The sequence below is a fragment of the Cygnus olor genome, chromosome 14 (assembly GCF_009769625.2).
Source record: "Cygnus olor isolate bCygOlo1 chromosome 14, bCygOlo1.pri.v2, whole genome shotgun sequence".
Classification (NCBI taxonomy): Eukaryota; Metazoa; Chordata; class Aves; order Anseriformes; family Anatidae; genus Cygnus; species Cygnus olor.
In genome coordinates this window covers 9,358,630-9,373,171 of record NC_049182.1, presented here as the reverse complement: position 1 = coordinate 9,373,171, position 14,542 = coordinate 9,358,630, and the positions used below count along the sequence as shown (strand labels likewise).

At 72.8% G+C, this 14,542-nt stretch overlaps 2 protein-coding genes across 5 annotated transcripts; one reads left to right on the top strand and one right to left on the bottom strand.

Moving 5' to 3' along the window:
• The first annotated feature begins 757 nt into the window (after positions 1-757).
• PRR7 (proline rich 7, synaptic) lies at positions 758-1,713 on the top strand. Its single transcript, XM_040573912.1, has 2 exons — positions 758-1,061; positions 1,186-1,713. The coding sequence occupies exons 1-2, from the start codon at positions 758-760 to the stop codon at positions 1,572-1,574; spliced, it is 693 nt and encodes a 230-aa protein (XP_040429846.1). The 3' UTR covers positions 1,575-1,713.
• A 237-nt stretch (positions 1,714-1,950) lies between these two features.
• Positions 1,951-12,861, bottom strand: DBN1 (drebrin 1). Of its 4 annotated transcripts, none has more exons than XM_040573881.1 (15): positions 12,621-12,861; positions 8,349-8,404; positions 8,128-8,240; positions 7,888-7,962; positions 7,655-7,801; positions 7,440-7,517; positions 7,203-7,354; positions 7,032-7,095; positions 6,874-6,933; positions 6,627-6,741; positions 5,332-5,469; positions 4,525-4,656; positions 3,142-3,713; positions 2,930-3,032; positions 1,951-2,828 (listed from the first exon to the last, which is right to left on the bottom strand). In XM_040573881.1, exons 1-15 carry the CDS (start codon positions 12,704-12,706, stop codon positions 2,758-2,760), a joined length of 1,962 nt encoding a protein of 653 aa, XP_040429815.1. In that variant the 5' UTR covers positions 12,707-12,861; the 3' UTR covers positions 1,951-2,757. The 4 variants fall into 4 exon arrangements, with proteins under 4 accessions (XP_040429815.1, XP_040429818.1, XP_040429816.1 ...); XM_040573884.1 differs by lacking the exon at positions 12,621-12,861 and adding an exon at positions 8,879-8,972; XM_040573882.1 differs by lacking the exon at positions 5,332-5,469 and having other exon boundaries at positions 12,621-12,858.
• Between the last annotated feature and the right edge of the window lie 1,681 nt (positions 12,862-14,542).

Genomic DNA, 14,542 nt, shown 5'->3' with positions numbered 1-14,542 from the left:
ACAGCCACGAGGCCCCCCGTGCACGTGCTTCCGCGTGCCGCACGTCGCAGCCGCTCGCTCCCCGCCCCCCGGGGGCACCCCGTGGCCCCCCGCTATGAGGCAGCCGGGACGGAGCTGCCCGGGTGCCGCAGCACATTTGGGGTGGGAGGAGGCTGGAGGACGCCGCGTGGCCTCAAAGGCGTCGATGCTGCGGGGCTGCGGCATCCGCCTCCCGCTCCGGGGTGCCCGGCAGCTTTGGGGCGGATGCAGGGATGGGATGTGGGGGGGATCTGCAGCTGGGGGGGGGGGGGTGCCGGCGGGGGCGTGCGTGGGGCCGGGCACGGCTCCGGGTGCCGCTGCGCATGTGGAGCGAGTCTCCATGGGAACGGGGCATCCGCGTCCCCGCCACGCTCACGCTCGCGTCTGTCTCGTTGCAGGGCCGCCCCCCACCCCGTTCCCCGGCGGCCCCCTCCCAGCGATGGGCAGCGGCTGGGCCGGGACCGCGCCGTACCCGTGCCCCCGCCGCCCGCCCCCTGCCCCGCGCAGCCAGGCCTGACCCACCCGCTCCAGCCCCGCGGCTCCATGGCGAGGACGGAGCCCTGACGGCGGGCGCCCACGGGCCAGGAGGAGACGCCGGGCACGGCATGGGGAGCCCTTCGGCGGCCCTGAGCGCATCGGCTCGAGCGCGGGCCCTGCCGCCGCCCTGAGCATCCCGACCCCGACCCCCGAGGGCAGGGAGAAGCGGGGGGCCTCCCCCCGCGGGCCGGCGGCGGCGAAGATGGTGATGTCCCAGGGCACCTACACCTTCCTCACCTGCTTCGCGGGCTTCTGGCTCATCTGGGGGCTCATCGTGCTGCTGTGCTGCTTCTGCAGCTACCTGCGGCGGCGGGTGAAGCGGCAGCAGGAGGAGCGGCTGCGGGAGCAGAGCCTGCGCGCGCTGGAGCTGGAGCCGCTGCACTACGAGGGCTACGGGGGCAGCCCCCCCGGCATCGCCGTCCCCCACCGGCTCCGCATGGAGCCCCACCACCACCACCACCACCACCCCCACATCCCGCCCCCGCGGCCCTGGAGCTGCCGGCACGGTAAGGAGCAGCAGCGGGGTGCCGCCGGGGCGCCGCCGCGGGGCGCGCGCCCGCCTCGCCGGGGAGCGCGGTGGTGGCCGGGGGTCGGCGCTGACGCCGGGGGGGGGGGGGCTTTGCCCGGCAGAGTCGGACCTGTCGAAGCCGCCGTGCTACGAAGAGGCGCTGCTGATGGCGGAGCCCCCCCCGCCGTACAGCGAGGTGCTGATGGACACGCGCGGGCTCTACCGCAAGATCAACGCGCCCTTCCTGAGCCACGAGCGGCTGGAGAAGCAGGAGCAGCCCCCCAGCTACAAACCCCTTTTCCTCGACGCCGGCTACGGCTCGGCGCTGCACCTGCCCCGCTCGGCCAGCCCCGGGCCGGCCTGCCCGGACCTTTACCTGCAGGCAGAGTGCTCCCCGCGCATGTTCCCCAGCTGGACGGACTCGGAGCTCAGCAGCAGGGACACCTACGAGCCGGGGCCGTGGCACCTCCCGGTCTCCATGCCCCTCTTCGGCAGGACTACGGCCGTCTAGGGGTGGCCCCGGGGGAGCCGCAGCCGCCTGCGGGTGTCCCCCCGACACCGGGGGGGCTCGGCCACCCGCTGTTCCCAGGGATGACGTCCCCGTCGCGGGCCATCGCCGCCAGCGCGGAAGGGGCTGGTTCCCCGTCTCGCCCCCCCACCCGTCCCCTGCTGGCACCCCCGCGGCCGGGGGGGGGGCCCGGAGCCGGGCTCGGACTCTGCTCTGTTTCTTATTTTGTTTGTTACAGTTTGAGAATAAAAGTTTGTGGATCCGGATCGCCTCGCCCCCAGGCTGGCGTCGCGGGGCTCCCTGGGGTGGTGGGGTCCCTGTCCCGTTCCCCCCCCCCATGGCCCTCCCACGCCCACCCCCCAGCAGGCGGCAGCCCCCGTGGGAGTCGCTTTTATTTATTAACATACATCAGCACGCCGCCGTTACAGAACTTGTGCTTTCCAAAAACAGTTACCGTAGGGGAAGAAAGGGGCCAAGCGAGGGGCGAAGCAGGGAGGGAAATGGGGAGGGGGCTCCGGCGGGCAAGCCCTGCGCCCGGGGGGGGCTCCTGGCAAGGAGGGGAGGGGGGGAAGCCCCACGCTGGCTCCCCACGTCCCCCCAGGGTTTTGGGGGGTGTGTGTGTGTGGGGGGTGCCGCCGGCCGCAGCCTCGCCTCGGTAGGGTCACTTTATTGCCATATTCATTTATTATTATTATTATTATTCCGCTGTTTTTTTTCTGTTTTTTCATTTTTTTTGTTGAACTCGTGCAAAGTACTGGGGGGGGGCCGGGGGAGGGCAAGAAGAGAAGAGAGGCCCCTATCCCACGGCTGGACATGGGCCATGGGGGGGCTGCACGCGTACCCCATCCCCCCCCCCCCCCCCCCCCCCCCAGTATAGGGAGCCGGGGCGGGTCGGGGGGGGGGGGGGGCAACTAACGGGGGCTCATGGGGGGGTTGACACGTCTCCTACCGACAACTTAAAAAAGAGAGAGAGAGAAAGAGAAGGGGGGGGGGGGAGCTGTAAAAGGTGCCCCGGGGCGGGGGTGCTGCGGGGCGGCCCCCCTCCCCCCTCCCCCCGGCTCCCGCCCGGAGGCCTCATCCTGCGGGGCCCCAGCGGGGAGGGGGCCGGGGCCGGCCCCTGGCCGCGGCCGCTCGCACCCCGAATCGGCAGGGGCCTGGCTGCGTGCGCCAGCAGCGGGGGCCAGCCTTACACGCCGCCCCCGAAGCTCTCCTCCTCCTCGGGCAGCGGGTCTGCGTCCCAGCACGTGATGTCGATCTCTGTGGGGACAGGGTGGGGGGACGGGGTGGGGGGGTCAGGGACCCCCGTAACGGGGACACAGGCACCCCCCCCACACCCCTCAAACCTCGTCCCCACGCACCTGGGGGCTTGTTGTAGAAGACGGGCTGGGGGGCTTTGGCCGATGGCTCCTCGGGCTGCAGCACCTCCTCCTCCTGGGACTGGCTGAAGTAGCCCTCGCTGGCCTGGGGGGTGGTTATTGGGGAGACACAACAGTGCCACCACGGTCAGGACCCCCACCAAACACAGACACGGTGCCAAGACCCCCGCGGTGCTCGCCCCGGCCACGCTCACCTGCTCGCTGCGGCCCGGCGTGCCGTCCTTGGGGGCCATCTCCCCGTTGGTGATGAGGGGGGGCTCGTGGCCCGGGCCGGCGTCCTGGTAGCCGAGCCCCGCCGGGTGGGGGCCCCCCGCAATGGCCTCCTCCTCTTCCTCCTCCTCCTCTTCCTCCATCTCCTCCCGCTCTGCGTCGCAGAAGGTGGCGGGGGGCTCGGGCAGCTCGTCCAGGCTCAGCAGCGGCCCCTCGTCGGGGGCGGCCGGGGGTCCCTCGGGGGCGGGCGTGGGGGCGACGGGCAGGGGCCAGGCGGTGGCGGCGGCGGCGCCGTCGCTCTGCCACAGCTCGATGAGGGGCTCGGCAGCGCCGGGCGGCACCGTGGGCTGCGGCTCGGCCGCCGCGGGCAGCGGGGATGGGTCGGTGGGCTCCAGGGTCACCAGGTCCCCCAGGGCGTCAGGGGCTGCCCACGCCGGCCTGGGGTCGGGCTCGTCCCCCGGGGGCTCCGCGGTTTTGTCCTCGGGGCCCGGGAAGGGCCAGTGCTGCTCGGCCACCGCTGGCTCGGCCACCTGGGCGCTGCTGGGGCTTGGGGAGTCTGCAAGGGGACGGGGGGACAGCAGTCAGCGGGGGCACAACGCCCCCGGGCAGGGCTGGGGGGCACCTGGGGACGGGGATGGGGATGGGGTCTTTGGGTTGGGAGATGCTGAGGGGATGGGGGGGGGCTGGCTGGGCAGCGAGGGGACCGATGGCACGCACCAAGGGACTTACAGGACATGGTGTGGGGTAAGATGATCACCTGGGGGTGCAGAGGGGATCGGTGGTCCCTGGTAGGGGTGGGGTGGGGGGGGGGGTGGCTGGGAGATGCAGAAGGGAAAGCAGGGATGCACCGGGGTGTGAAGGATACAGCAGGGGTGCAGCAGAGGGTGCAGAGGGACAGCGAGGATGTAGGGGGGATGCAGCAGAGATGGCCGAGGTGTACGGGGGGGGCGAAATGGAGTGGGGACAGCGGGGATGGAGGTGGTTGGGAATGCAGCAGGGATGGAGATTGGTGGGGACGCAGCGGGGATGTTCTGCAGGATGCACCAGATATGGTGAGGATGCACTGGGGGGGGGGGTGCACCGGAGCTGGCAGGGGTGCATGGGGGGACGCAGCAGATACACGAGGGATGCAGCAGCGACGACAGGCGCAGTGGCGGGGAGCAGCAGAGACGCACGGGGGACGTGGCGCAGACGGCGGGGACGCGGCCGAGCCGCAGGGGATGCGCCGGGCGATACAGAAGGGGCGGCGGGGATGCGCTGAGCGATGCAAAGGGGACCCGGGGGCGGCAGGGGATGCACTGGGGGGGGCACACAGAGGTTTGTAGGGTCTGTGGGGACTTCGGGCAGCCCGCCAGCCCCGCGCCCACCTTTGGGCGTTGCTGGCGTCTCTTCGGCCAAGCCGCGGGCGCCCTGCTGGCCCAGCAGCGTGGAGGCCGGGCTGGACTCGCAGGGGCTGCAGCCCACTGCCGAAGCCTTTCGGTAGGCGTCCGACTGGCTGCCTGCGGACAAGGGAGACACGGCTTGGGGTGGGGGGGTACCCGTGCGGGGAGGGGGATCCAGCGCCCCGGGGCCGCCCGTGCTCCTGCCCCACGCCAGCCCGGCCACCGGGTGACAAACGCACGCCGCCACCTACCTGCCGCCGCCTCATCGCCTTCCTGCGGAGCAGCGGGGAGGCACCCATGGGTGCTGCAAGACCCGAGCCCCCCCAGGTGTCCCCACACAGCCGCAGCCCCGATCCCTGTCGCAGCACACGCTGGCCCTGCCCGCACATCGCCCCGGCGCAGCCTCTCCTCTCCGCAGGCACCGCGCTGTGCCCGCTCCCCCCGCCCCCCACAGCCAGGGGGCACAGCCCCACATGGCCCCTTCGGCCCCATAGGCACGGTCCTGAGCACAGCCTCGTCCATCCCTCGCTGCCCCACTGGCACAGCATCACCTCCCTGGGCACGGCTCTGCCCTGTCCCCGTTTGTCCCCGGGCACAGCCTGTCCCACGGGGCAGCCCCAGCCATACAGGGCGCACGGTCCCCTCGGGGTGCCCGTGGGTGGGTGCTGGCTCGGCCGTCAGTCCCACGGCTCCGTCCTCGTGCCCCGGACCCAGTGCGTGGAGGGGTTGGGGAGGGGTGCGGGGCTCGGCCCCAGGGGGGACTGCGTGCCCAGGGGGCTCCCAGCTACCTACATGGGAAGAAAGAGGAGAGATTTGGGGTGCGGTGGCAGGAGATATAGGGGAAGGGGGTCCGTGGGGGGGAGGAGGAGGAGGAGGAGGAAGAAGGCGGCCCACTGTCAGCTGTCTTTATGAAAGGACAGTGCAGACGACCTGCCGAGAGAAAGAAAGACAGACAGACAGACGGACGGAGAGAGAGAGAGCAGAGAGATGGGTCAGTCCCTGCTCGGCGGGGCCAGGGCGCCGAGGCACCGGGATGGAAAGGACGTGGGGGAGGCAGCACTGACAGCGGGATGGAGGACGGCGGGAGAGCAGGACAGCAGGACGGCAGGACGGCAGGACGGCAGGACAGGAGGCAGCATCAAGTGGCCAGGTGGGGAGAGAGGCCAGGACACAGCCACAGGACACGGGGCCTTCTGTTCGCTCAGGCCCAGCACGGCCCCACAGCACGACCCCACAACACAGCCCACAGCACGACCCACAGTGCGCACATCGCTCCAAGGCACGGCCCCACGGCACAGCCCCACGACAAGAACACACAGCACAGCCCCACGGCACAGCCCCACGGCACAGCCCCACGGCACAGCCCCACGGCACAGCCCGCAGCCTGACCCACGGCACAGCCCCACGGCCGGCGGCGCCCACCCCAAGAACAGCCAGCCCCTGCCCTAAAGCCACAAGCCCCCGTAGGGCACCCCCTGCCAGCCACCCCCACCCCACAGAGAGCCCTCGGCAGGGCCAGCCCCACTGCCAGGGCCAGCTGGCAGCACCCAGACCCCAAAAGAGGCGCCCTGCCCTGTTGCACACACTTGCCCTGGCACCAGGGACCCTGGGGCGGGCACAGCACCACGGGGCACACGGGGTGCCCCACACACACTCAGCCGGGGGCACGCCAGGCGCCCCACTTCTGCCCCCCTGCCCCAGTCCCACCGCTGCCCTTTGTAGCTTCCAGAGCTTCTTTCCCAAGCCACCGCCCGGTCCCCAAGCTGTCCCCACAGCCGGACCACGCCGCCACCCTGCGTGCCGGCAGACGGGTGGGCAGAGGGCACCCAGCAGCGAGCAGGATGAGGGATGAGCCCTCCCCTCTTTGCAGCACCCCCCTGGAGGCGCAAGAAGACGCGAGGCCACCTGAGGAGCTGTGGTGGTGCTGAGCAGGATGACCGCAGTGATACCCCCAGAACCCAAAATCACAGCCAAAGGGACAGCAGAGGGGACACCCGATCCCTCTGTGACCCAGCGAGCTGCAGACAACCCCCGTGGCACCGCACTCACCTGCTCCATGGCCCCCCGTGCCCCCCCCAGCCCCTCACCTGTCCTGTGGCTGCCCGGTGAGATGGCGTCGCTGCTGCCCGATGCCACCCGCTCCTGCTGCTTGAAGAAGTCCCGGGGGTTGTCGGGTCGCTGGGCGATGATGGCAGCGGCCTCCTGCGGGGAGGGGGCAGGCTGGGACCCTCGTCCCGTGGGGGGCACCCCCGGCCGGGCGGACGTGACCCGCTCCAGGTCCCATCCAGCTTGGGGAGCGGAGACCGGCACCGGGCAGGGCGCTGCTGCGCTCACCTCCACCTCCGACTCCGATTTCCGGAGCTGCTGCCTGTCGTCCTCCTCTTGCTGCTCCCCCTGCCAAGAAATGCCACCGTCACCGCCACCCTCAGCACCGCCACCTCCAGCACCGCCACCCCCAGAGCCCCCATCCGCGTCCCCACGGGGGCACTCACGAAGATGGACTGCTCCTTCAGGCGCTGCCGGGCCTCCTCCGCCTCCATGCTCTGCTGCTTCCTCCTGCCAGGGGCACGGGAGCAGGGCTGAGCACTGCCACCAGCACCCGTCCTCGTCCCCGTCCCCGTCGGGGCCCAACACCCACACGCCCAGCCCAAATCCCCCCGTGCCTGTGCTCCTCGATCTGCTCCTCGCGCTCCCGGTAGCGCCGCTCCCGCTCCTCCTGCTCCAGCCTCTCCTGCTCCATGCGCTCCTGCTCGAACCGCAGCCGCGCGTCCAGCGCCTTTTTCCGCTCCTCCTCCTTGCGCAATTCCTCCTCTTTCTGCGGGGACGGGGTCGGGACGGGGCCGTCAGCCTGGCCCGGGGCACATCCCATACCCACCACCACCCACCGCCGCTGCCCCGACCTTGGCCTGTTCCCAGAACTGCTCCCGGTTGAGCCGCTTCATCTCCACGGTGGCGTCGGTTTTCTGGTAGCTCGTGCCCTGGGACGGAGCAGAGTCAGGGGGGGTGGCTGGGACCAGCGAGGGGAATACGAGTAAGCGGCACGGGGGGCGGCGGGCCGGGGCAGACAGAGCCTGGCCTGGCCAGCAGGGTGATGCCACCACCGAGGGGACATTACCACGGGCTCGGCGTTCTCGTCCTCCCGCAGCCGCAGGCGGTGCAGCACGGGGCTGGAGACGCGGGCCAGCCCGTTGGAGAGCCGCTGCCCGATGGCCCCCGGGTCGATGTCCTCCACGCTGCTGGCGTTGACGATCACGTCCACGCCCTGGGGGCGAGACACGTCAGAGACCCCCCCCGACCATCACCCCGGGCTCCCTGGTCACCACCACCCCCGTCCCCGTTGTCACCCACCTGGAAGAACTCGGCGATCTTGGCCACGTGGCTGGCACAGGCGCACTTGCGGGCGTCGGGCACGTCCTCGCCCACCTGTGGTGGCCAGAGGGGAGCTGAGAGGGGGACAGAGCCGAGGGGGGGGTCCCACATGCCCCCCACCCCACTGACCATTGCAGGGCACCCGCACCCCTTCCCCTATAGCACCTGCACTGTCATGGGACCCCGGGCAGGGGGTGCCCGCACGCTCCCCCTACTCACCCAGTTGACGAGGACATATTTGGGGAGCACGGCCTGGGGATCCTTGACGCTGCAGAAGCCGTACATCACCTTCTGGATCTCGAAGTGGCCGGAGAGCTCCAGCAGACCCCCTCCTGGGGGGGCACACAGCACCCTCAGCTCATATCCACCCGGCACCGGGACCCCCAGCCAGGATGGGTGCTGGGGAAAGCGGAGCCGGCCGGGGGGGACGAGGACCTTACCTCCCGACGCTGCCAGCTTCAGGTCATCGGAGCCATCCTCGTACGTGTAGAGGGCCCTGGGGAGGCAGAGGGGTGAGAAATGGCCCCGCACAGCCAGGGGGAGCACGGGGCAGCCTCCTCACCTCCCCTTCCTGGTGCTGGTGACACTGAGACCGGGGCAGGGACAGGTCCCGGGGACAGTCCCTGAGGTGTCCCCAGGGTCCCCCAAGCCCCCATTGCCCGTCAGCACCATGAAGGGCCTGGCTGCCCCATAGGCACGGGGCACACAGGGCGCTGCAGAGCAGGGGCTGGGCACTGCCCCTGCCCCCAGGATTTAGGGCAGGGCCTTTTTCTCCACCCTCACAACCACAGGGCAAGGTCCCGAGGACGGGGACGGAGGGGTGGCTGGGGCACGGGGCCCAGCTGGGTGCCACCACCCATCCTGCAGCGCTCCCAGCTCCCCGCACACCCACCCCTGACCCCCAACCCCACGGGGACAGCCGGCTTTGGGGACAGCCCCGCGCCCTGACGGGGAACTCGGGGCCGCTCACGTTCCCGGCTGCGTGAGCCGCCGGCCCGCCAGGCTCCAGGCCGGGGGAGGACGCCGGAGCTCCAGCAGCAGCAGCAAATCAATGTGCCGCCGGGGTGTGATGGGGCCGTCATGGAGACCGTTCCTTGGAAACCGTTCGCCGAGGCTGGGAAAACCCCCTCGTGCCCCCGCCGCGCCCCAGAGAGCCCCCCCGGGGCTCCGCAGCCCCCCGCCAGCCCCCGCGGCCCCCCCCCCCCCCCAACCGGTGCAGGCAGCAGGCTATGGGGCGGGGAGGGGGGGGAAGAGGGATGCGTGCGGGATGGGGATGGGTCCGGGTCCGGGGCGGGTGGGCGAGGGATGGATGTTGCCATGCAACCAGCATCCTCCGTCGCCACGGCAACCCCCCCCCATCCCAGCTGGGATGCAGCTCGCCCCGATGACGAGGTGATTAGCGGAGGGGAGCGGGGGAGGCAGGCAGGCAGCGGGGGCCTGGCGGGCGCCCAAACCCGCCACCGTCACGCACTGCTCCCGGGGAGCCCGTGCCGGACCCTCCCCCCCCGTCCCCCCGTCCCCCATCCCAAATCCATCCCCCCCCCCATAAAGGCAGGCGGGCGGCTGCGCCGATTGGCATGGCGGCACCCAGGCGGTGCTCGCCCCAGTGCCAAAATCCCTGCGGTGCTGGGAAAGGGCAAATTCATTGGAGCTGGCGGCTTCCAGGAAGGGGATGGGGATGGGGATGGGGATGGGGATGGGGATGGGGATGGGGATGGGGATGGGGATGGGGATGGGGATGGGGATGGGGATGGGGATGGGGAGCAGGCAGCCCCCCCACAGGCAGAGCCAACCCCACACCGGAGCCACCCGACTCCATCCTGGCCCCTTCCAGCCGAGAAACGAAGGGAATTTAGGGCCGTGCCTAACAAAGAGGGGAAAACAAGCCTCCGTCCTCACCCCCCCGCACCCGATGTCCCCAGTCCCACCCCCCCCCCCAGCCCAGCTCCTGCAGCGAGCCACAGATAATTGCACCAACAGGATTGCCTTTAATCCGCCCGGCCAAATCCCGCTAATCGGCGCTGGCTCCCGGGCTGGGGGCAGCCGAGCGGCCGCGCGGTGCGGTCCGCAGTGCCTCTGCGCCGGGGAAAGGCAACAAACACGGCCCCGGCCCTGCTGCTTCCCCTGGGATTGGGGCGGAGGATGCATTTTTTGGGGTGCTGCAATTCTGGGGGGGGGCTCAGGGTTGCGGGCAGGAGCTGGGCGCTCAGGGAGCGGGATGCAAAGGGAGGGCACGAGTAGGGCACAGCCACGGTGTCGCCGCCGGGGCAGCCGTGTGGGTGCTGGGGGACCCAGTGCCCAACCCCCCACCCCAGGACCCCCCTACGCAGGGTGATGCCCGAGCTGGGTGCTGCTGCCGGCACCCAGGGGTGCTCGTGGGGCAGCCGGGGCTTGGCAGGGGCCTGCCAGCCCAGGTATCACCCCCAAAACGGCCCCGGCCCCACACCGGGATGGATGGTTTGAGCGTTCCCAGCCCCACGGGGGTCAGCAGCAGCCCCAGGAGCCCAAAAAACATCACCACGAGCCCCGGCGGCGGGGACCAACCCCACCAGCGAGGGTGCGGGCTGCAGCGGGCAGCCCCGACCCCGTCCGGGGGCTGCAATCCCCCCCGCCAGGTCCCCGTAGCTTCCCCAGCCCCTTCCCAGCACCCTGGGCTCCGGGATCCCCTGTGGGTGCAAGGGGGCAGGCAGGGAGGGGGTGATCGTGGCCGGGGGACCCCCATTGCTGTTGGAGGGGGGGGGAACAGGAGCCCGCTGCCCTCCCGCAGCCCCCTTCGCTCGCCGGTGCAGCTGGAGCACACCGGGCACAGCACCCATGGGTGCCGGCATCCGGTGTCCCCGCGGCCGCCTGCCCCCCGTGCCGTGTCCGGAGCGGGGGGGCGCCCCGTCCCGCCTGCCCCAGCCCGGGCACATGTGTTTCCAATGTGGCTGCGAGCTCCAGGGAGTCGGCGTGCTCAGAAAGCAGCACCAAATTCCTTTCCTATCGAGTAATGGGCCCCAGCAGCCTCCGCGAGGCCGGGCAGGGGGAGGGGAGGCTCGGACCCTCCAGGACTGGGCTCGGGGGCGGGCGGGGGGTGGGGGGGAAATCCCAGACTAAACATCCCGAGGCCACGGGGATCCCGGCGTTCCCCAGAGCCAGCGCCGCGCACCACGCGCTCCGGCGCAGTGTCCTCGCAGCCCCGGCTCACCCTGCCCGGTGCCACCATCAGGGGACGGTCCCCACAGACCCCAGGCAATGCCCCCCCCCCGTCCCCCGCCAGCACCGCTCCCCACCCCACGCCCAGGGTGGGCACCAGCACCGGGCCCTGTGGCGGGGATGCTGCTGGCACCGGGCACCGCGGGTGACCACGGGCTGGGGAGGACGGGGCGAAGCTCAGCCTCGAGGACGGAGGCCGTGGGGGCTCGCTGCCCGCCTGGGGCTCGGTGATGGAAGGCGGGGGGGGGCAGGCTCTGCCGCTCGCCTTCCCGGGAACCGTTTCTGCTGCTCTCAGCAGCTTTGGCAGGGAGGGAGCCTTTGCGGCGGATGCCGGGAAGAGGGATGCACCCGGGGCTGACAGCTGCCTCCTGGCCGGCGCCACGCACCGCATTCGGCCACCGCGCCGCCGGCGGGGCCGCGGGGACCCCGGGGCTGGTGGGGAGGGGGCCGTGCCCGTGCCCCCCCAGCCCCGGGGGACGGCCGGCTGGGGAGCAGCGCACAGCACCCCGCTGAGCCCCCGGGTGCCCGCAGCACCCCCTGCGAGCACTGAGGGGACAACGAGGGGGTCCCCGGGGCCAGCCCGGTGCGGGGGGCTGGCGGCAGCGGGGCTGCGGTGGGAGACGCTCCCCGACGGCTCCTGCTTTGGGGCTGCAGCAGGTTTGGGGGCTGCAGCGGGGCCTGGAGCTGCCGGGCCTGCGGCATGGGGTTGCCAGAGCAATTGGGGTGCAGCCGAGCACCCCAGGGTGCCCCCAGCCCCTGCCCTGGCTCACTGCAGCCCAGCCCCGGCGTGACCCCGCACGGCCCTCCCGGGGACCCGGCACCCACGGACCCCCCGGGGGCTGCGGGGAGCGGGAGCAGCGGGCCCGGGGGGGTCCCCAGCTCCCTCCCGGCCGCAGGCCTGGCTCCAGCGGGGCCGGGCCGGGGGCGTCCCTATCCCATCCCACCCATCCCACCGCCGGGCGCTCCGCTCGCAGACAATGGCGAGGATCCGCCGCATCCCGGTACCGGGCCCAGCAGCGGGGGGACCCCCGGGCCTGTCCCCACGCACGGTACCGGCAGGGAAAGGAAGGATGGGGGGGGGGGGGGGGGGGAGGGACGGAGGGGAGGGGGAGTCCGCCGGTGCCCCCACGTGCCGGCCGGCGCAGACAAAGCGGGGCCGCGCCCGGCCCGGTGCGGGGCGGTGCGGGGCGGCGCGGGGCGGCGGGCAGGTGCGGGCACCGGGGGCTGCGGGGCCGGGCACACCCCCTCCGCCGCCCCGCCGGCCCCGCCCGCCTTTGTGTGCCGGGGCTCCCGGCCCCTCCCGGCCCCTCCCGGTCCTTCCCGGTCCCTCCCGGTCCCTCCCGGCCCGGGGCGGCGGCAGGTGGCGGGGAGGGGGGCTGATTGGGGGGGGGGGGGGGGGGGGCGCGGCCCCGGTGGCGGCGGGGGCGCGCTCGGTGCACCGGGCGGCTCCGTGCGCACAAAGGGGGCCCGGCGGCGAGGGGGGACAAAGGGGCGGCGGCGGCGGCGGGCGCGCTCACCAGTCGGTGGGGCTGTCCTCGCCGATCACGTCCTGGTAGGAGGCGAGCAGCTCCAGGCGGTGCGCCGCGAAGCCGACGCCAGCCATGGCGGGGCCGGGATGCTGCCGGGGGACCGGAGGGACCGGACGCCTGCCCGCCTCCGAGACACTGCCGCAGCGGCCGGGCGGAGGGGCGAGCGGCGGGGAGGCTCCGCCCGCCGCCGCGCCCGGTCCTAGCGCCGCGAACGGCGGCCCCCAACCCCCCCACCCACCCCCCCTCCTCGGCCCCCCCCACCCTCTCCCGCCCCGGCCCCCGCCCCGCCCCGGCCCCCGGGGCGCGCCCCCCCCGCCCCGCGTCCTCGTCCTCCCCCCCCTCCCCCCCCCCCCCCCCCCCGGGGACACCCCGCCGGGTGTCGCCCCCGGGGTGAGCCCGAGCACGGCTCGCCCTGGGGACACGCCCCGGGCACCCCCTGTCCCCCCCCCCCGGGGTGCGGCTCCTACCGGGGACCCCGCATCCCCGGGATGCCCCCACGGCTCCATCTCCTGCGCCCCGACGACGGGACCCCCCCTGCCATCAGCTCCCCTCCACCCCAGACCCCCACGCCCCCCGTTTTGCCCTCCGAGCCCCCCAGCTGTGCCCCCGAGCCTTCGCGGGGTCCCCTGTGCCGCGGGGTCCCCTTTGGTGCCAGCCTGCCCCTCCGTCCCTGCCCGCCCCAGCTGCCGCCAGATGTGCCCCCCCGCCCCCAAACCGCCCCAGACCCCCACGGCCCCGTCTCCACCAGGTTTTGCCCCTCGCGCGGACCCCCCCAAAGCTGCCTCCAGCCGACCCCAGGCAGGGCCCAGCGGGGCCAGGGGGTGCCCAGCTCCAGCTCCATCTGCTCCCAGCCAGGTGGGCAGCGCCACGCCAGGGACACCAGCGTCACCCTGCCCGTGTCCCCATGCCCCAGGCACAAAACGGGCCAGCAGCCGTGTCAAAGGGACGTCCACACCAGGGTGACAAAGCCGGGGGGGGGGGGTGGGGGGGTGGCCCGATCCCTGCGGCTCAGGGCACCGTGCCCTTGAGAGCCACCCAGCTTTGAGCCCCCCGAGCGCAGCGGGGTGCAGGACGGGGTGGCTGCCCCCTGCCCACGCCCTTCTTGCAGCGGCGTTTCCGAGCCAGGCCGAAGCCGGAGCCGCCCTTGGAGGCTCGGAGGGCTCGGGAGCAGCTGTCGAGCAGCTGCCGGCGCCAGCGCGGGGGCCGGGGGTTGCGGCAGGCGCCCCGCGAGCGGCCCAGCTGCCTTTGGGGGTGGCGGTGGTGGGAGCCCGCGCTGGGACCCGCGGAGCTCGGCGCCGCGAGGCTTTGTTCTCGGAGCAGCGCGGCTGCAGCCCCTCCCCAGGCTCCACCTCCGCAGCCCACCCGAGACCCTCCTTCCGCCGCCTGAGCTCCTCGCATGGTGCGCAGAGCCGCTCTCGGCAAAGCACGGCGGCACTTCGGCTCCCGGAGGCCATCAGTAGGGACCAGAGGCAACAGGGCACCAAGTGGCGGAAGCAGCAGAGCCCCCGCTGGGTGCACGGAGAGGTTTCGCTCTGCCACCCCGTCCCCGTCAGCCCGGAGCAGGCTGGGGCTGCCCTTGCCCCGCTCCGAGGCCGGTGCCCCGCGGCTCAGCCGGCACAACCCGTTCCCAGGACGTGCCACCCCAGCGGCTGGGGCCCCGTCACGCTCGGCTGCCTGCCCCTTCCCCGCCGTCTGCTCGGTTTTGTGTCCCCGCCGCGGCTGTGCCACCTTCCCCCCACTTCCCCTGACCTTGGCTTCGCAGCCAGGATTCACACACAGGCGCTCGCCACGTCCCTGCTTTTTCTGTCCCTGCCAGGCTGGCTGTCCTGCCCCTTCTCACCCACCCAGCTCAGCGGTGTCACCGTCCCCGTTCGCTTCACACCACCCACGTTCGCCCCCAGCCTGGGACA

Bases quoted from the DNA above. Each gene is read 5' to 3' on its own strand.
- PRR7 (XM_040573912.1), top strand. From the start codon at position 758: ATGGTGATGTCCCAGGGCACCTACACCTTCCTCACCTGCTTCGCGGGC. The intron at 1,062-1,185 runs GTAAGGAGCAGC...TTTGCCCGGCAG, and splicing joins GCCCTGGAGCTGCCGGCACG to AGTCGGACCTGTCGAAGCCG.
- DBN1 (XM_040573881.1), bottom strand. From the start codon at position 12,706: ATGGCTGGCGTCGGCTTCGCGGCGCACCGCCTGGAGCTGCTCGCCTCC. The intron at 7,802-7,887 runs GTGGGTGACAAC...TCTCGCCCCCAG, and splicing joins AGATCGCCGAGTTCTTCCAG to GGCGTGGACGTGATCGTCAA. The intron at 7,355-7,439 runs GTCGGGGCAGCG...CCGTCCCCGCAG, and splicing joins AGTTCTGGGAACAGGCCAAG to AAAGAGGAGGAATTGCGCAA.